The sequence below is a fragment of the Lepus europaeus genome, chromosome 10, assembly GCF_033115175.1.
Source record: "Lepus europaeus isolate LE1 chromosome 10, mLepTim1.pri, whole genome shotgun sequence".
NCBI classification, from domain to species: Eukaryota; Metazoa; Chordata; class Mammalia; order Lagomorpha; family Leporidae; genus Lepus; species Lepus europaeus.
Window position 1 is genome coordinate 116,539,895 of NC_084836.1, and position 21,180 is coordinate 116,561,074.

A 21,180-nucleotide genomic window follows, 5' to 3' on the forward strand; every position below is an offset into this window, starting at 1 on the left:
TTTTTTCTTTTTCTTCTTCTTCTTTTTTTTTTTTTTTTTTGACAGGCAGAGCTAAACAGTGAGAGAGACAGAGAGAAAGGTCTTCCTTTTCCATTGGTTCACTCCCCTAATGGCCACTATGGCTGGTGTGCTGTGCCGATCCGAAGCCAGGAGCCTTCTGGTCTCCCAAGCGGGTGCAGAGCCCAAGGACCTGGGCCATCCTCCACTGCGCTTCCGGGCCACAGCAGAGAGCTGGACTGAAAGAAGAGCAACCGGGATAGAATCCGGCGCCCCAACCGGGACTAGAACCTGGGGTGCCGGCACTGCAGGCGGAGGATTAGCCTAGTGAGCCGCGGCGCCGGCAGACATAATGACCTTCAGTTTCATTCATTTTGTTGCAAATGTTAGGATTTCATTTTTTATGGCTGAGCAATATTCCACATACATAGAACACACACACTCTCTCTCTCTGCTTATCCAGTTGGTGGACATCTAGGTTGATCCCCTATCTGCCATTGTGAATTGGGCTGCTATAAACATGGGAGCGCAGGCATCTCCTTCATCTGCTAATTCCATTTCCATTGGATACATTCCCGGAAATGGGACAGCTGGGTTCATTTTTAGTTTTTTGCTGAATCTCCATACTGTTTTCCACAACAGCTGTACCAATTTCCATTCCCACTCACAGTGTACTAGGGTCCCCTCTTCTCCACAACAGTGCCAGCATCTGTTATTGTTTGATTTCTGGAGAGCGGCTATTCCAGCCGGAGTGAGGTGATGACTGGGTGTGGTGGTTTTTTTTTTTTTTTTTTTTGATAGGCAGAGTGGACAGTGAGAGAGAGAGAGAGAGAGAGAGAGAGAGAGAAAGGTCTTCCTTTGCATTGGTTCACCCTCTAATGGCCGCCGTGGCCAGCACGCTGTGGCCGGCACACCGCGCTGATCTGAAGCCAGGAGCCAGGTGCTTCTCCTGGTCTCCCATGCGGGTGCAGGGCCCAAGTACTTGGGCCATCCTCCACTGCACTCCCGGGCCACAGCAGAGAGCTGGCCTGGAAGAGGGGCAACCGGGACAGAATCAGGCGCCCCGACCGGGACTAGAACCCGGTGTGCGGGCGCCACAGGTGGAGGATTAGCCTGTTGAGCCACGGTGCCGGCCTTGGTGTGGTTGTTATCTGCATTTCCCTAATGGCGACTCGAGGAGAATGAGACATCAGAGATCTGGGCTCACTCCTGAGCTGATGCTAGCTCGCATCGTTACCCGCAGTGACGAATCATTCATCTGGGTTCAGGGGCGGCGTAACAAGTGGCATTGGCTTTGGGGACTAGCGCACCCACACAGCATGAGGACACTCCAGACCTCAGGTCCGCTGGGCTGGAAAGACCCACAGCTGCGGCTGGGAGGTGCTGCTTGCACAGGCATGATTTGCATCCAGCCCCTCTTCACTGAGCATGGAGCCAGGGCTGTGGCTTTAGGTTGGGGGTCTCATTTCTGACTTTTGTACACACTCGGGGCCTCACCCCCCGCCCCTGTTGAGATCAGAACCCCAACAGGACCCCAGTGGCTCACGGCCTCATGCAGCTGCTGCGGCTTTCAGTTCGGGTTTTGCCTCCTGGGGATTTCCCTTGCTTTCCTTGAGCCTGGGCATGCAGCGTGGGGCGGCAGTGACTCAGCCGTGATGAGGCTGCTGCATGAATTTCATAGAAAACTGACACCTCTTCTCGGAAGTTTATACCCCTTGTGTCTTAGATCTGCTGGGTTCATACAGACCCGTGCAGCTCCTTTGGCACGGAATTGTCTGTGAACCACCTGGAGGTGCCTTCCATACTGCCCTGTCCCATTTGTTTCCCCTTTCTCTTCTTCAATTAAAAAGAAAATCCCTTTTCATTACAATTTTGATTATTTTTCCAAAATAAAAAAAATAAACACTAATTGAAGAAAGCCTGGGAAGTATCAAAAAATGTAGAGAAGGAAATAAAAGCTTCCACGTGCTTGTTACAGCCACACTTGTTTAAAGCACTGATCTCTACTGTGATGAGATGAAATTACCTAGTGATTTTTATCAGCCTTCATTGGGCTGGATGAGCCATGACAGAGGTCTTTCTCCAGCACTTTCTTTCAGTAGCTCGTGCAGAATCTGGTGATGCTCACAGAACATCTGTGGAGCTAACTAACGATGGGCTACGTGTGTTCTTTGTAGAAAGATCAAAGCATCAAAAGTAGCAAACCGGGGAGCCAGTGTTGTGGCGTAGTGGGTAAAGTCACCGCCTGGGATGCTGGCATCCCATATGATGTCAGTTCGAGTCCCGGCTGTGCCTGGGAAAGCAGTGGAGGATAGCCTGAGTACTTGGACCCCGGCCACCCATGTAGGAGGTTGGGAAGAAGCTCCTGGCTTCAGCCTGGCCCAGCCCCAGCTGTTGCAGCCATTTGGAGAGTGAACCCACGGATGGAAGATTTTGCTCTCTCTCTTCTCCCTCTCCCTATAAATTCTGCTTTTCAAATAAACAGATAAATCTTTTTTTAAAAGTATCAAACTGGGTTCAGAGCATCAATCATTTATGTTTTCTTTTTAAATTAAACAATTTTGCCACATTGAAGCATTTATGTGTTACCATTTGCCCAAAACATAAATTTCTAGTGGCTGCATCACATGCCATCATTTGGGTGCAGTCATTTTCCTTTCCTGGACACTGAAGATATTTCTAGGTATTTACTTCTTTATTTTAAATTATTTATTTATATTTATTTGAAAGGCAGCAACAGAGAGATCTTCCATTCACTGGTTCACTTTCCCAATTCCTGCAACAGCCAAAGGTGGGCCAGGCTGAGGCCAGGAGCCGGAGATCCATCCAGGTCTCTCATGGGCGGCAGGGAAATGAGCCGTCACCTGCTGCTTCCCAGGGGGCTGAATGGGACCTGATCCAGGCACTCCACTATGGGATGCAGGTGTCCCATGCAGCACCTTAACCATGCCAAACACCTGCTCTGGCATTCACTTTTATAAATAACAGCTACCTAGAAGTAGTAACTTATCCTTAATGTCTTTGGATGCACGTCTTTAAGTTGAAGAACTGGGGTAGGGTGGTGTGGAGGTCTTGTTGCTTGGTGATAGGTAGTTATAGGATTCTTTGAGAAAATGGAACTAAGCTGCATTCTCTCCTTCCCTTTGGCTATCACAGAACAAAATGAGATCACTGTTGCTTAATTTTGCATTTCTTTATAATTAGTGGGAATGAACTGTTCTTCAGCATTTTTTACCCATTCAGATACCTACTTCAGTGAATTGCTTGTGTCTGCTATTAGCCCTCCTTTTCCTATCGGAATTTTTACTTTTTCCCTCTTTGATCTGTAAATGTTCTTTACTGATGGAGCTGTCAGTGCACTGTCGCATATTCTGGTTGTGTGCATGTGGGCTTCACACTTAGGGCTCTAGGTCACCACACATCTGCAATTCACTTCTGAGGACATCCACCTCCTTCTCTTAGACTGTTCCTAGGGGTCCTTTTCTTTCTTTCTTTCTTTTTTTTCAGGCAGAGTGGACAGTGAGAGAGACAGAGAGAAAGGTCTTCCTTTTCCGTTGGTTCACCCCCCAGTGGCCGCTGTGGCCGGCGCACCGCGCTGATCCGAAGCCAGGAGCCAGGCGCTTCTCCTGGTCTCCCATGCGGGTGCAGGGCCCAAGGACTTGGGCCATCCTCCACTGCACTCCTGGGCCATAGCAGAGAGCTGGCCTGGAAGAGGAGCAACCGGGACAGAATCTGGCGCCCCAACTGGGACTAGAACCCGGTGTGCTGGCGCTGCAGGTGGAGGATTAGCCTATTGAGCCACGGCGCTGGCCTCTAGGGATCCTTTTCATGTGCTGCCAATCACAATCAGCCCAACTGTCCCCCTGTCCTTAGGGGTGAGCCTGGGCTACCAAACTCCCTGACCACGCCTCCCTCTCTGCCTCTGTGCACTGGTCCAGTGGCAGACACCTGGCAGGGGTGTCTCACCTGGCCTGGATTAGGCGCTGGGACTAAGATGCTCGGAGCTGGTGTGGATTTTGCTTCTGAAAAAGGCAGGTGGTCCAGCAGTCACATGTGCACAGACCATCTCTAGGTCTCTAAAATGCAGATTCTCCCCTACCAGTTCTGAGTGGGGAGGAGGAGTTGCCCTTCCAAGGCTCCAGGGTGGTGGCTATGGTCCTTGGACCACCCTTTGAGTTGTCAATGTGCAGGAAGCCCTAATACAATTCTAGCTTCTGCTTCAGTCTCACTCTGAGATCTGGCTGCACCACTGCCCTCAATTTTCCATTAGTTCCTATATCCTGAATAAAGGTCTCTTCTTAGCTTAAACTACAGCCAAAGCATGGGTCTTGTAAGAAAACAGTTCCAAGTAACAGAAAAGCAACTTGCACGAACCTGGGAATTCAACACCCAGGGAAAATCAGAACCAACAGGTAGACCGGGCCCTCCTTCCACACCTCACCTCTCCTCTCCACCCCTGGGTTCTGCCGCTTTATTCCTCAGGCCTGTGGAGCACCTGCCACACCCAGACCTGGCTGCTGACAGGTTTCCCTCCTCTCTCCCCCTTCTCCTGTCCAGCAGTGTTCAAACTTGGTGGTGCCCAGCCACTCTGATGCGCACATCTCGGGCAACGTCTGGATATTGTTACAGCTGTGTTTTTGACAACTTTTCCAGGACATTCTCTTGCACACTGGCATTTGAGAATTCAGGCACCAGCCCTCTGCAGGGGTGGGGCGGTGGGGGTGCTGGGGATAGGATCTCCTCTTCCTTGTCTCTTGCTCCACTACAGGGCCAACGGGCATGCGCCTGTGCCTCCATTTTGGCCTCTGGGATCAGGGGTTTGTCAGGGAGCATTTCCTCCCTGATGGGGACAAGTCGCCCATTTCCCTGTCTCTGTGTGTGCTGTTCTCAAGCAGGAGCAGCCATCTGCAGCCATGGAGGTCAAGGGCATTGGATAAGAGCCCGCAGCAGAGGACAGCAGGAAGATGCAAAGATCCCACCACGTCTGAGCTGCAGGAAGGGCCTTGGACATGCCTTGCCCCATCTGCTTAGAGAACCAACATCTTAGCCAACCAAGCTGCACTGTGCTTCATGCTGCTAAGAGCAGCACACGGCATCTGAACTGACCTGACCACTGCTGGCTGACACGCCCAGGCGGAGGGGCCTGGGAACCTGCATTCCCACCAGAGGCTCACAAGCTTGAGAGGCACAGCGAGGAAGACTGCGAGGGGGCAGGGGCTGTCGTCCCACAGCCGGAGAGCCCGAGCGTGAGACCCGGCCCTGCCACTTCCTCTCTCCGTCATTTGGGACAAGTTACTGAACCCCTCTGAGCCTCAGCTTATGCTCCTGAAAGCCACTTCCTGTAGAATACCCGGATGAGCACACGGCGCGGAGCAGGCACTACAGCAGAACCAGCCACTAGCGTTTGAATTCGCCAGGCCCTTGTAGCAGTCACAGCATCGTCTTTCTGTATTCCTCCTGTACCCAACAACTCTCAGGGGCTCCCAGCTCCTCCTGAATGACAGCCAGGGCTGAAGCATCACTCGGACCACAAGCCCAGCCCGGGTCGTCCCTAGCCACCGTCTTCAGATCCTGCTCTGAGCGTGCCCCTCTCCAAAGCCTCCCAAGGAAATGCCCTCTTCCCACCATCCTTCTCCCAAAGGCCACTGCGTCTCTTAGAGCCTATGACACAGTTGGTCCCGTTCCCAATTGCTTGCCCTGGCTTTCCCAGCTGCGACTGACGCACTTTGTTCATCCTCTGCACCCTACAAGTCACAGCGGGGCGTGCGTGTCTGACAGCGAAATCCTTCCTCTCCCTGAGAAGCGTGGACTCCTCCGAGGGCAGGCACTGCCAGGATCTCAGCTCCAGCACCCAGCGCACAACACCCGTGCGACCTGAGCTCTCCCAGTGGGGCCGACGCCACGCCATGAGCCTCAGGCACACGGACAAACATGATCCGTACCGTGGCATTTTTCTGCACTCGCTCAAAGCACCTAGGATGTGCCAGGCCTGGCACTGTGTGGCAGGAAGATAAGATCCATCGGGCTGCTGCTTGCGGTGAGCTTTACGATCTAGTAAACTAGAAATTAATCTGGGGGCTAGGAGGCCGAAGTGAGCCTTCAGAGTATTTCTTTAAGGCTGTCAATATCAGTTAGGTGAGCTGGGGTCTTGCCCTGTATCAATGACCCCTAGCCAGAGACCACCAGACACCTGCAGCTGGATCTGTTCATGGCTTGTCACAGTGAGGCAGCCTCCCACCACAGAACCACGGGGCATCGCAGTAAGAGGGAGCTAGAACGCATTTCTCACGGGTTTGAGGCCCATGTTAGATGCTGCTGGGGAAGAGTTCTAGAAAACCTGCATTGGATGGGGGCTGTCCAGAAGTGAGGACAAGTCCATGCTTTGGCATCTCAGCAAGTATCATCCGGAGGGAGAGAGAAGACGAGAGAGGCTAAACTTTACTAGGTAAAGCAGCAGCCAGCCCAGATTAACCAGGGAAGGGGACGCTTGGTGCTTTGTGCCTCGAACAATGCACCTGTTCTATCCGGGCTCAGACATGATTACAGAGGGGTCTGGTTTCTGCCTTGTTCCACCAAGGTCCCAGAGTGGCCTTATCTGATGCTGACATTCTGTGAAACTGCTCAATAGGACAGCACGGCTGGCTGGTGAGAGCCAGTCCAGCTCTGGCCATACCCAGGCCTAGCTGGCGATGACCTAGCTGGTGATGGTTGCTGGCTGGCTGTCTGGACTGCTCTCCTCTCTCAGCTACTTAGCCACAGGCCCTCCCCTACCCCGTGTAATACCAACTGTTGCAGACAGTTGCTACTGCCTAGCTCCTGACTGCCTCCTGACTTCTCTGGCTAATTAAAGACTGCTTGTCACCGCATAAACAATCAATTAAAACTGTGATAAATGCTACAGGGGGGGAAAGGGAAAACCAGGAGGGCTTCTAGATGGAGGTGCCTTTTAACCTAGGACCTAATGGGCAGGAATGAACCAGAAGTGGTGGGAAAGTGCATTCTCAGTCAAGTGATCCACTCATCTAACAATGGCCAAGGGCTGGCCCCGTGCCGGGCTCTGTGCTAACATTCTCTGTGTGCCGTTGTGTTTAGTTCCCACAGCTCCTGTCATGGTTAGGTCCAAGAGCTAGCACTGACAGCTCTAAGGGTCTTCCATCGAGGAGCCCACTGAAGCCTGGCTAGGATCCTCTGAGGCGAGTACCATCATTGCTGGGAACATGGAGACACGAGCCTCACCAGTCACCTGCCCGGGTCAGATGGTTAGCGAGCAGTGCAGCCAGGGTTTGAATCCAGGTAGTCCATCTTGGGGTTTCAGACCTTCAACACCAAACCTGTGGCCCTTCCATTTATTCTCATCCCCACTTTATGATGAGACTCTGCCACGGCCACACAGCCACGTGGTTGCCACGGCCACACAGCCACGTGGTTCCTGAGGCTCTCACCAGCCAAGATTCATGCTCAGAGACCTGACTCCGAAGCCCCAGGATGTTAAGCCATGAACTCAGACAGTGCACATGGGATGCTAATGTTTTCCCATCAGCATCTAATTTTACTGCTCTAGTGTGAAAGTTCATAAATCATATGCCAAACAAGAGGCAGCTTGCAAAGCTGGCAGAGAGGGAATACATTTCACTTTACACTCAACTACTGTCGGGCAGAGAGGAGATGCAGGAGCTGAGCAAGCAGGGACCAACAAACACGCATAGAACCGCCTGCAGGAGGGTGTGTGCAGCCAAGTGCTGTGGGGTGGGGGGTTGGACGGTGGCCTTGGGCGGTCAGTGACCCTCTGACCTGCCTGACACCCACTCTCCCCTGGGAGCTTGTTACAAACTCAGATGCCTGAACCCCAGCTCCAAGACCGCCCCACTCAGGAGGTGGAGACCAGGCACAGGCATCTGTAACAAGCTCCCCAGGGACTGTGGTCCATGAGCAGCGTGGGAACTGGCAGCTAATGGGACGCGGAAGCCCAGGAAGCCAATCTTGTAAATGGGAAAAGGAAGCAGGAGCGGGCTTGTTTTGCTGGCACAGAGGCAGGGAGAATCAGGAGCAGCAGCAGAGACAAATGCTGCGAATCGCAGCTTCCACTCCCCACCTGTGTGTTAGGTTCTGCGTCAATAAAAGCGATCGCTCCTTGAACCTTGGGCCCCATCACTGGGACCCTGTATGCGGATTTTCACCCAAGCATCATTAGGGGGAATACCAGGAGAGAGTGGGCACCCAGAGGCCAGGGCTGTTAGGGGCTGGGGCAGGATGGAAGTTCAGCCATCTGTCTCTGTGGCTTGTAGCCTCATTCCGCATTGTGCAGGCAACGCTTCTATGAGCTGGACGCTACGAGGACCGATGCCTGGCCTGAGTGTACAGGGCAGTCAGCAAAACTCAAGCATGGAAAGGTGAAATGATCGAGGGCAGTGGAGATGCTGAGGAGGAAGAGGAGCTAGGAAGACAAAAGAGGGAGCAGCTGTTTGGTGTGGTCAGCTTTAGTGGTGGACGTGACCTCTTCTGAGCTGTCGTTCATACTCCACAACTAACCAGTGCCTTTGAGCCAAGGTGCTGGGAGATACAGTGGGGAACAAGACAGGTGTATCTCTTTGGCCTCATGGGGTCAGTGATGGGGACAGACCTGAATTTGCTTCTTGGACAGTCAATGAATTACAAGGACATGACTTGGCATGGGAGAACAGGGTGTGTACACGTGCGTGGATCCGTGTGTGTGGTGTCAGTGAAGGGCTCTTTGAGAAGATGCCTGGGAGCTCAGCTCTGACACATGTGGAAGTTGATTAAGTTCAAGGTAAGGAGCAACACACACAAGTGCTCTGAGGTGACAGGTAGCATGGCTGCTCTGACACAGGGGACCGAGTGTCCCAAGATGAAGCCAGATGCTCCCTGTGTCAATCATCATGAACCTTAATGTCTTGAGTTGAGTTGGTGTCAGGTGGGGAAGGCAGGGGGAACAGCAGACGCAGAGGATCAGAATCTAGAAGGTGCAATAGCCACAGAGCACATGTGGGTCTGAAAGACCTTCCACCCTGGGTGTGGGTTCCTGAAACTCTGATTTTGAGGCCAGGAAAGCAAACATGAGGGCTCTAAGGAGAAGACCATGAGGGTAAGGGCCAAAGAGGTCTTCAAAAAGGTCATAGAAAATGCAGAGAAACTATGCCTGGATCTCAATGTTTGGGGCACTATATAAACTTTTTAGTTTCATTTTCTTTTAAATATTTATTTTATTTGAAAGGCAGATAAAGAGAGAGAGAAAGAGAAAGATTTCCCAACTGATGGTTTACTCCTCAAATGGCTACAGTGGCCAGGGCTGGGCCATGCTGGAGCCAGAAGCCAGGAACTCTAACCTGGTCTCCCTCTTAGGTGACGGGAGCCCAAGGACTTGGCCATCTTCTGCTGCATCAGCAGGTGCATTAGGATTGGAGCAGTGAGGACTCCAACATGGGAGCTGGCATCACAAGCAGTGGCTTAACCTGCAGTGCCAATGCCCCCACTTTTAAAGTACATTTTCCAATGAACTTTTTGAAGTACCAAGGTCTGTTCCAGGACCATTCTGAACTTATGATTGGGACCCTGCCCATCTCTTTTCAAATGCAGCTTCATTCTGCCCAATCATAAAAGAAGAAGGTGGGTGGCCTCCAGCCTTCCTTCAATGTTCCCACATTTTTTTTAGCTTTTATTTAATAAATATAAATTTCCAAAGTACAACTTTTGGATTATAGCGGCTTTCCCCCCCCATAACCTCCCTTCCACCCACAACCATCCCATCTCCCACTCCCTCTCCCATCCCATTCACATCAATTCATTTTCAATTATCTTTATATACAGAAGATCAATTTAGTATATACTAAGTAAAGATTTCAACAGACTGCACCCACAAAGACACACAAAGTATAGAATACTGTTTGAGTAGTAGTTATACCGTTAATTCACATTGTACAACACATTAAGGACAGAGATCCTACATGGGGAGTACAGTGACTCCTGTTGCTGATTTAACAATTGACACTCTTATTTATGACGTCAGTAATCACCCGAGGCTCTTGTTAGGAGCTGCCAAGGCTATGGAAGCCTCTTGAGTTCGCCAACTCTGATCTTATTTAGCAAGGCCATAATCAAAGTGGGAGTTTTCTCCTCCCTTCAGAGAAAGGTACCTCCTTCTTTGATGGCCCATTCTTTCCGCTGGGATCTCACTCACAGAGATCTTTTATTTAGGGTTTTGTTTTTGTTTTTGTTTTTTTTGCCACAGTGCCTTGGCTTTCCATGCCTGAAATACTCTCATGGGCTTTTTAGCCAGATCCGAATGCCTTAAGGGCTGATTCTGAGGCCAGAGTGCTGTTTAGGACATCTGCCATTCTATGAGTCTGCTGTGTAACCTGCTTCCCATGTTGGATCGTTCTCTCCTTTTTAATTCTATCAGTTAGTATTAGCAGACATTAGTCTTGTTTATGTGATCCCTTTGACTCTTAATCGTATCATTATGATCAATTATGAACTGAAACTGATCGCTTTGACTAGTGAGATGGCATTGGTACCTGCCACCTTGATGAGATTGAATTGGAATCCCCTGGCACATTTCTAACATTTTCTTGGTGACTTCCTTTAAAATGAGAATTACAATAAGCCCAGGAGAAAGTGAGAAGATCAGGTACTCTTACTAAGGTCTGTGAGGTGATGGGTTTGTTTTATTTCAATGTTCTAAAAGCTCAGTAGAAACATTATTTTGGGTGCATTAAGGAAAAAACCCACAAACCTTTGCTTATTGACAAAAAAAACTCAATCACAGCAAATGTTTGGTTCATATGGTAGAAACTGGTGCCCCCGCCCCAGATGCCTCCCCCTTCACAACTCCACAGGAACTACTTGGTAAATATTCTCTGAGAACAAGCTAGAAGCTTGTGGGATTAATCAGCCTTCTAGAGGTACCATGTCTGGCCAGCAAAGTTTTAAAACTTGGAAAATTTCACATTTTTCAGTTTCTCTGAAAAGCCCAAATAACCAAGTGACTGTATCCAAAGAGCAGGTGTGATTTTTCTATGAGTCACACAGGATTTATCCACTTGACCACAGTCCCACCTCTGCCATGTTACACACAGCCCATGTCCACGCCTCCTCCCTCTTCTAGAAGCTTCCCATGAATATGATATTCTATGACATGTATTATGACTGTGTACTACATAGTACATGATTTTATATTTTACATGTGCCCTGATCATCTTTCTGTGTCTGCTTTCCAAGGCTAAGTCACAGGGCACTGTCTGAATCTTTGGTATGTGTTTATCTAATTTCCTCTTCACATGGACATCGAAGGCTCCACTTCATCTTTAGTATATCCTGTAAGCGAACAGTTTTGTACGTTTGTTTGGGAATCTTCATGAGATACACACCCAGAAGTAGAGGTATTGGGAAAATGTGGTTATATATGTTTCTTCTTCTTCTTCTTCTTTTTAAAAAGATTTATTTATTTATATACTTCAAAGGCAGAGTTACAGACAGAGAGAGGGAGAGACAAAGAGAGAGGTCTTCCATCTGCTGGTTCACTCCCCAGATGGCCACAATAGCCAGAGCTGGGCTGATCTGGAGCCAGGAGCTTCATCTGGGTCTCCCACATGGGCACAGGGGCTCAAGCACTTGGGCCATCTTCCACTGCTCTCCCAAGTCATTAGTAGGGAGCTGGATCGGAAGTGGAGCAGCTGGACTAGAACTGGTGCCCATATGGGATGCCGGCGCTGTAGGTGGATGCTTAACCTACTACGCCCCAGCCTCGGCCCCTTTTATATACATTTTAAAGCGAGATATCTCAGATTTACAGTTCGAAAGAGCACAAAACTGGACAGGTTACATAAGTGTACATTTCAGGAAGCGAAGCTGGCTGCTTTCCCCATGCCTCATGCCAATCTGTGGTTCTTCAGCACCCAAGGCCAGAGAGCACCCCTTCCTACTCAGGGGTCTCGTGTCATCTGTTTTACGTTTCCCCTCCCCTTCCATTGCTTTTAGGACTTCCTATACATGAGGGGTAACATGTCTTAGTCCTTCAAAAAGTTTAAGAAAAATGGAATTAAAAGGTATGTTTCTTTTGGTACCAAAAAAGTAGGAATCCTTAGTCTTTTTCATAATATGCATTTCCTGTGAAGTTTTTTGAAGATCTTTCATATGCATGGATTTCAGTTATTTTGGTACCAAAATAAACTTACCTTCTAATGCCATTTTTCCATACATTTTTGGTATATAAAGCACATTCCTCCCCCCTTCCCCCCAGTTATGGGTTTGTCTTTAGACTTTGTTTATACTTCATTTTTACTTTGGAAAAATTGTATTTCTATTTGCAATCTCATTTATCATTCTGTACCTTTGAGAGTGAAGGGGCTCATTCACAGCTGGTCTTCTTTGGAAGGAATGTTAATATTGTTATTAAAATATAATTTGAATACCTTAGGTAAGGAACATACTCTTCATTCTCCCACAGGACCTGGGATTGTCTGTACTATTTCATACGTGGGCCGCTTTATGCTTTTGAAGTTATCTGTTGTGGGGGAGTGATGTGGTGGTGTAGTGAATAAGGCTGCCACCCTGCATTAGTTCCTGGGAAGGCAGCAGAGGTGGCCCCAGTGCTCGGGCCCCTGCACCCACGTGGGAGACCCAGAAGAAGCTGCTGGCTCCTGGCTCCTGACCAGCCCAGCTCCAGCCATTGCAGCCATCTGGGGAGTGAACCAGCAGATGGAAGATTTCTCTGTCTCTCCTTCTCTCTCTAATTCTGCCTTTCAAATAAGTAAATTTTTAAAAAAGTAAATAATTAGTTATCTGTTGGATCTCTTAAGACAGATCACATGGGCATTAAGTGTAGGGACGTGTGTGTGTACACATATGTGTTACTTCTGTGTATGTGTACACACACGTGTTATTGCTGTGTATGTGTACAGAGCTGTTACATTTCATCATGCACATGGCCACCGTGGCCCTCTGTGAACCGTTCTTGGTGGAGTGTGTGGATTCGATCAAGAGAACAGGGACGACTTTTCTGGTTCCCCAGCTGGCAATGTAAGAAAGGCGAGACTGCCTCTTTGTAGATTTGTTTTTTTTTTTTTTTTTAATCTGTTTTTTTGCCCTCACACAAGCAATGCCAAGTTCAGGAATCATATCCCACCACCCAAACAACCACCCTTTTTATTGCAACATATTTCTTGCACATATTATTTTTAGCATAGAGGTTTTTTTTTAGAAGCCTGTTTTTTGTCTGTCATGAAACCACTTTTACAAGGATGCCAGGATTTGCATTTCTTTTTTCTCTTTTGGCACCAAAACAAACCTATCTTTTAATTCCATTGTCCACAAACATTCTGAAGGACAGTAGTGTCAGTATTAAGGTTAATGTTTTAACCTTGTAGCTCCCCAGCCTGCGGGGCAACTGGCTTCCCAGTGGAGCTAGTTAGAAATAATAAACCAGCAGCCCCAGGAGGTGGGCCCTGGGCATCTATGCTTTTAACAAGTTCCATGGAGGTACCTGGAACACAGACCACATTGTTCCCCCCACCTCCCCATCCTAGAGCTGTACTTGTGACCCCTCCCCCCACCTAACCATCCTGCAGCTGTACTTGTGACCCCCCCCCACCTCCCCATCCCAGAGCTGTACCTGTGAACCCCCCATTCCCCATCCCAGAGCTGTACCTGTGGTCCCCCCCACCTCCCCATCCTGGATCTATACCTGTGACCCCTCCCCTACATCCCCATCCTGGAGCTGTACCTGTGGTCCCCCCCACCTCCCCCATCCCAGAGCTGTACCTGTGATGCCCCCCTCCCCCATCCCGGAGCTGTGCCTGTGATGCCCCCCCACCTCCCCCATCCTGGAGCTGTACCTATGATGCCCCCATCACCTCCCCATCCCAGAGCTGTACCTGTGACCCCTCCCCCCACCTCCCCATCCCCAAGCTGTACCTGTGACCCCCCATCTCTTCCCCATCCTGGAGCTGTACCTGTGGTCCCCCATCTCTTCCCCATCCTGGAGCTGTACCTGTGGTCCCCCCCCCACCTCCCCCATCCCAGAGCTGTACCTGTGATGCCCCCCTCCCCCATCCCGGAGCTGTACCTGTGACACCCCCATCACCTCCCCATCCCAGAGCTGTACCTGTGACCCCTCCCCTACATCCCCATTCCAGAGCTGTACCTGTGTCCCACCCCCCCATCCTGGAGCTGTACCTGTGGTCCCCCCCACCCCCCCCCATCCCGGAGCTGTACCTGTGATGCCCCCATCACCTCCCCATCCCAGAGCTGTACCTGTGACCCCCTCCCCTACATCCCCATTCCAGAGCTGTACCTGTGTCCCACCCCCCATCCTGGAGCTGTACCTGTGGTCCCCCCCACCCCCCCCATCCCGGAGCTGTACCTGTGATGCCCCCATCACCTCCCCATCCCAGAGCTGTACCTGTGACCCCTCCCCTACATCCCCATTCCAGAGCTGTACCTGTGTCCCACCCCCCATCCTGGAGCTGTACCTGTGGTCCCCCCCACCCCCCCCATCCCGGAGCTGTACCTGTGACGCCCCCATCACCTCCCCATCCCAGAGCTGTACCTGTGACCCCTCCCCTACATCCCCATTCCAGAGCTGTACCTGTGTTCCACCCCCCATCCTGGAGCTGTACTTGTGACCCCCCCCATCCCCGAGCTGTACCTGTGACGCCCCCCCCCCCCATCCCGGAGCTGTACCTGTGATGGTCTGGGTCTCTGAAGTGATGGTCCTGGTGGTGGTCTGAGTCTGAGCAGCAGGTACCGTCTCCTCTGACACAAACTGGACCGTGCTGGGGGCCGCCCCGGCCGCCCCGGCCAGCTGGCAGCCGCTTTGCTTGTGGGCTACAAAGGCATCCAGGTTGTTAAACTGCTGCTTGCAGATGCCACAGATGTGGATGTCAGGAGTCAGCGCCACCAGCACCGTCGTGCCGCCCGGAACTCCGCGGAGCAAAGGGAAAGCCGCACGTTAATCCCACACAGCTGTGCCAGTTTATCCATTATTTTTCTCAAAGGCTTCTGATCCAGACAGCTTCTAATGACAATGCAAACCAGACCCATGGAAGGAAAACAGGCAAAGTGGCAGCTCGCTGCGGGCCCGTCCCCATGCCAGAGAATCCCTGTTCTGTGCTAGCAGCAATGTGCCCAGATCTGAGTGATGGCCCATCACGCACCGGTGCCCACGCCACCAGTTGCATTCTTTGTACAAAAGTTTTTGGATGTGCACGGTTTCCCTGCTCTTTACAGGACCAGTAGCCGTCTCGCACCCCAATGTAAAGGTCAGTGTGAACACCAGTCCCACCCCACTTCCAAACGCCCACCCTACCATGAGAACCAGGCGTTTAAACCATCTTGGTCTCTGACATACTTGGGACCTCCTTTAGCACACCACTGGAGGACTTTCTGGGAAGTTTGGCGTTTGTGACAAAAAGGGAACAGACATGACTGGCACTCTCCCTGTTTTCTGGTTTTCAATGCAGATGCAATGACAGGGGCTTCTGCAGCTGTCTTGTAAGTATGAATAGGATGCTATGATCCCTATAGATTCTGGCTCTTACTTCAATCCCTGATTCAATGCGGGAAACAACCAATTCCAGATTTCTTGTTAGGCCAGTAAGTTTGGGCTTCTGTCACTTGCAGCCAAGTTACTGACAGGGACATTGTTTCCAATAGTAAGGACACTAAGAGGTTTTTTTTTTGTTTTTTTTTTTTAAGATTTATTTATTTTACTTGAAAGTCAGAGTTACACAGAGAGAGAAGGAGAGGCAGAGAGAGAGAGAGAGAGAGAGAGAGAGAGAGAGAGAGAAGTCTTCCATCCGCTGGTTCATTCCTCAATTGGCCGCAATGGCTGGAGCTGCACCGATCCGAAGCCAGGAGCCAGGAGCCAGGAGCTTCTTCAGAGTCTCCCATGTGGGTGCAGGGGCCCAAGGACCTGGGCCATCCTCCACTGCTTTCCCAGGCCATAGCAAAGAGCTGGATAGGAAGTGGAACAGCCGAGTCTCAAACCAGCACCCATATGGGATGCCAGCACTACAGGTGGCAGCTTTACTCGCTACACCACAGCACCGGCCCTGACACTAAGAGTTTTAATACTGTGTTAATATTTGCAAAATACTCAGCACAGTACCTGGTACTATATTAGAAAGTACTATATATATGCTAAATAACAAAACACAATTAACAAATTTCTAATTAATAAGACTACCTTAATTTTTATTTTTAAAATTTTCTTTGTATTATTATAAGGAAATTCATGCTTAAACAGAAAATCTTGAAGAAACATATAAAGAAGTGGGGGGAGGTGGTGGAGATCACAGATAATCTTCACTCCAAAGCTTCCCATGAACACTGCGAAATATCTTCTCCATTCGTTTTCTTTACACTTAAAAACTACTTAAGATGATTATGTATTAGGGCCAGCCATTGTGGCTCGGTGTGTTAAGCTGCTGCTTGCCACAGCATCATTCCATATCTGAGTGCTGGTTCAAGTCCTAGATGCTCTGTTTCTGATCCAGCTCTCTGCTATGGCCTGGGAAAGCAGTGGAGGACAGCCCAAGTGCTTGGGCCCCTGTTCCCACGTGGGAGAGCTGGAAGAAGTTTCTGGTTCCAGCCTTGACCGTTGTAGCCATTTAGGGAGTGAACCAGCAGAAGGAAGATCTCTCTCTCTGCTTCTCCCTCTCTAACTCTGCCTTTCAAATAAATAAAATAAAACTTTTTTTTTATTTGACAGGTAGAGTTATAGACAGTGAGAGAGAGAAAGAGAGAAAGGTCTTCCTTCTGCTGGTTCACTCCCCAAATGGCCGCTATGGCTGACGCTGCGCCGATCCGAAGCCAGAAACCAGGTGCTTCTTCCTGGTCTCCCATGCGGGTGCAGGGGCCCAAGCATTTGGGCCATCCTCCACTGCTCTCCCGGGCCTCAGCAGAGAGGTGGACTGGAAGAGGAGCAACCAGGATTAGAACCTGGCACCCATATGGGATGCCGGCACCACAGGTGGAGGATTAACCAAGTGACCACGGTGCCAGCCCCTAAAATAAAACTTTTAAAAAAGGTAAGTGGAGCCAGCGTTGTGGCTTGTAAGTTAAGCCTTTGCCCTTGGCACCAGCATCCCATGTGGCTGCTCCACTTCCAATCCCGCTCCATACTAATGGCCTGAGAAAGCAGCGGAAGAGATTGGGCCCCTGCACCCACGTGGGAGACCAGGAAGAAGCTCCTGGCTCCTGGCTTTGGATAGGCCTGGCTCTGGCCATTGCAGCCATTTGGGGAGTGAACCAGTAGATGGAAGACCTCTCTCTGTCCCTCCCTCTCTCTGTAACTATGCCTCTCAAATAAATAAATAAATCTTTCTTTTTTAAAAAAGATAATCTACTTTGGTGCAAAATTTTTTTAAATCTATGAATACAAAGCATCTTTAAAAATTCATGGAAATGCATATTATGAAAAAACTATACATGGATTTCAAATCTTTTTTTGCACCAGAGTAAACTTTCCATGACATTTTCCACGAACTTTTTGAAGCACTCTTGTGTGACAGGTGTCCCAGTATCACCATTTCCTGAAAATCTGTGACATTTGCATCACACCCAGTCTTCCCCAGGCCTGGGGGGATTGCCCAGGAGCCGGCTCGCGCTGAGAGCGCCCCCTGCAGGCGGGTGCTGCGGACTCAGGGACCCAGAGGAGGAGAGGTGCGGCGACTCGGGGTGCAGAGAGGATTCCCGGTGACGGAACAGGACCCAACCAAGGACGGACTCCGTGAGGAGGGGCGTCACGGGGACCCGCACCCGCAGGGGCCCTCCCGACACCGTCACTTTCTAGCACAGCCCTCGGGCTTGGCGCTGTCATCCGCGAAGTGGGGAGCAGGGCTACGGTGAGGATGGAGCGGCCCTGCGCGGCCCCCAGCCCCACGCCCCGCCAGCGGCCCCCAGCCCCACGCCCCCGCCAGCGGCCCCCAGCCCCACGCCTCTGCCAGCGGCCCCCAGCCCCACGCCCCTGCGAGTGGCCCTGCGCGCTGTACCTGGGGTGCCCACGTACCTGAGGGCCGCCCGGGAGAAGCGGAGTCGCCCTGGGGTGGGCGGGGAAGTCCCGCTAGGAACCCCCAGGCGAGTCGGGGAGCCGCTGTCTGCAAGACTGTCCTTGGACACGGCCGACAAGCCGAGCTCCTGCGGCCCGGGGCGCTCCGGCTTCGGGCGCCGCGGGGTCGCCCCGCCGCACCCCGGGGAGGCGTCACGGAACCCGCGCTCGGCCCCCGGGGGCAGGGTTTGCGCGCGGTCCGCGGACCGCACTTTGGGAAACAATGCCGCGGGCCAGCCAGGGACTTGCACCAGGCCGGGGTCCTCCTCGGGAACCGACGAGCGAGCCCCAAACTCCAAGAACGCGACCGCGGCCCCGCGCCCCATCCACGCCTCCAGCTCTCCCGGGCAGGGAGCCGGCGACACCTCGTGAGCCCAGCCGCTGCCCGGGCTGCAATTCCGAGCCCCCGCGGCCCAAGGTTCCCCATCCCCGCTGCCCGGGTCACCCCAGATCCGCGCTCCCTCCCTCCGCGCCCCAAGCTCCGCCCGGCGGGGCGGGAGGGCCCCGAGGGGGTGGCGATCGTCTGCACGGCGGAGCCCTCCCCCCAGCCGCGGCCCCGCGCCCTGGGGTCTCTCGGGGCGGCGCAGCGCCCCCCAACCCCCGCCGCCGGCCCACCCCGGCGTCCCCTGCTCCGCGCGCCCGCCGCGGTTCCCCGCGACGCTGCTGGCGCCCGTCACCCCGATTTCGGGGCCCCGGGCCTGCGGGCTGCGTCGCGGACGTGCCTGGGCCCGGGCCCCGGAGCGCGCACGGCGCCCGGAAAAGCACTCACTTTGCACGGAGCCGGGGAAGCTGTCGCCCTCGCCGCTCGCGTTCATGGCCGCAGGCTGGGGGGCCTCCGCGCGGCCGGGGCGCCAGGGCGCGGGGCGCGGGTCTACATGGTGCAAGCACTTTTCCTGCTATTTTTCCACACCCCCCAGCCTGCCGTCTCCCAACTCTGCAAGGCGGGGAGGACGGATGTAAAGCGAGCGCCACTTCCGCTGCCTAGAGGGCGCTGCCCGGGCCCGGCCGTGCGGTCGCCGCGACTCCCAGCCCCGGGCCGCGCGCGGTGCACGGCGGCGGGCGGCGCGGGGTGCGTGCCCCGGGCCGCGGGAGCCCGCAGGTCTCGGCCGCCGCGATCGGCCTCCCCGGCTCCCGGCGCCTTTGCACCTGCCGCTTCCCCGGGGCCGCGGTGCGCCCGCACGCCTGGGTCGTGTTCGGAGAGCCCCGCGCCCGGCTGCTGGGTGCAGGGGCGCAGCCCAGGCTTCGGGAAGCGGAGGGCCGTGACGGGGTGGGGTAATGGGAAGGGGACAGGCGCTGGAACGCCGAGGGGCCGCGCTCGGGGGGCCTCCAGCTTGGGCCAGCACGGTCGCCAGGAGGCGGTGTTCGGACGCGAAGTGCCGGCCCACCCCTGCGTCCCAGAGTGAGGAGTTTGGGCGGGGAGAGGCCCGAGAACCAGCATTTGTAAGTTCTCCAGGGGAGGTCCCTGAAGTGGGCCGGGGTCCACACTCGGGGCCTGCGCTCTCTGATGCGCTCCCCTCGCCCGGACGCTGGGAGGCGAGGTCTCTGCCCTTCCCAGCTTCTTCAGCCCCGTTGGCCCTCTGCCCTGCCTCCCTGGACCTCAGGGCCTTGGCAGTCACTGTCCCCTCCGCACCCACCGCCACCTTTCCTGACCCCTACAGGCCTGAACTCAATTCGCAGTCTGTTAATTAATTAGAGAGGCAAAGAGCGCGCGCTCCCATCTGCTGGCTCCCTCCCTACATGTCTCCCCCCCATCATCTACTGGCTCCCTCCCTACATGTCTCCCCCCCATCATCTACTGGCTCCCTCCCTACATGTCTCCCCCCCATCATCTGCTGGCTCCCTCCAACATGTCTCCCCCATCATCTGCTGGCTCCCTCCCTACATGTCTCCCCCCCATCGTCTGCTGGCTCCCTCCCTACATGTCTCCCCCCCATCATCTGCTGGCTCCCTCTCCACATGTTCCCCCATCATCTGCTGGCTCCCTCCCTACATGTCTCCCCCCCATCATCTGCTGGCTCCCTCCCTACATGTCTCCCCTCCCATCATCTGCTGGCTCCTCCCTACATGTCTCCCCCCCCATCATCTGCTGGCTCCCTCCCTACATGTCTCCCCCCACATCATCTGTTGGCTCCCTCCCTACATGTCTCCCCCCTCATCATCTGCTGGCTCCCTCCCTACATGTCTCCCCCCCATCCCTGCTGCAGGAATTCACATTCTTGGGAGACCTGCCTTGGCTTCCCGGTTCTAACACTGCAATACCCTCTTCCCCTTCCCAATCAATTTATCTTATTGCATCTAACTGGTGAATATCGTCTCCAGTATCTCTTTGTATATGCACCTCTATCTGCATAGGTATTTAATTTGATTGTATATTACGTCTTCTCTACCCCTCCCCCCTTTTTTTATTTCTTTATTTTTTAATTTTTTTTGACAGGCAGAGTGGACAGTGAGAGAGAGAGACAGAGAGAAGGGTCTTCCTTTGCCGTTGGTTCACCCTCCAATGGCCGCTGCGGCCGGCGCATCTCGCTGATCCGAAGCCAGGAGCCAGGTGCATCTCTTGGTCTCCCATGGGGTGCAGGGCCCAAGCACTTGGGCCATCCTCCACTGCACTCCCGGGCCACAGCAGAGAGCTGGCCTGGAAGAGGGGCAACTGGGACAGAATCCGATGCCCCAACCGGGACTAGAACCCAGTGTGCTGGCGCTACAAGGCGGAGGATTAGCCTATTGAGCCACGGCGCCGGCCCCTCTCCCCCCTTTTTATAAAATTATTTTATTCGAAAGAGTTACAGAGAAGGAGAGAGAGAGAGAGAGAGAGAGAGAGAGAGAGAGAGAGATTTTCCATCCACTGGTTCACTCCCCAAAGCCAGGCCTGAACCAGGCTGAAGCCAAGGGCCAGGAGCTTCTTCCAGGTCTCCCCATGGGTGCAGGGGTCCAAGCACTTGGGCCATCTTCTGCTGCTTTACCGGGCACATTAGCAGGGAGCTGGATCAGAAGTGGAGCAGCTTGGACTCAAGCATGCACCCTTATGGGATGTCAGCACTGCAGACGGTGGTTTTACCTGCTGTGTCACAGGTGCCAGCCCCTCCCCTTACTTTCAATAAGCCCCTGTGAAAATAGGA

The 21,180-nt window shown here is 52.9% G+C and overlaps 1 protein-coding gene across 3 annotated transcripts in view; it reads right to left on the reverse strand.

The window, feature by feature from the left end:
* Positions 1–18,994, reverse strand: part of ZFP64 (ZFP64 zinc finger protein) — an 82,890-nt gene extending 63,896 nt beyond the window's left edge. For all 3 annotated transcript variants that reach the window (XM_062204370.1, XM_062204369.1, XM_062204368.1), the window contains exons 1-2: positions 18,831–18,994; positions 14,695–14,934 (exon numbers count right to left, since the gene is read on the reverse strand). In XM_062204370.1, coding sequence (XP_062060354.1) covers positions 14,695–14,934; positions 18,831–18,876 — 286 coding nt within the window. In that variant the 5' untranslated portion in view covers positions 18,877–18,994. The remainder of the gene's footprint in view (positions 1–14,694; positions 14,935–18,830) is intronic.
* Positions 18,995–21,180: the final 2,186 nt, after the last annotated feature.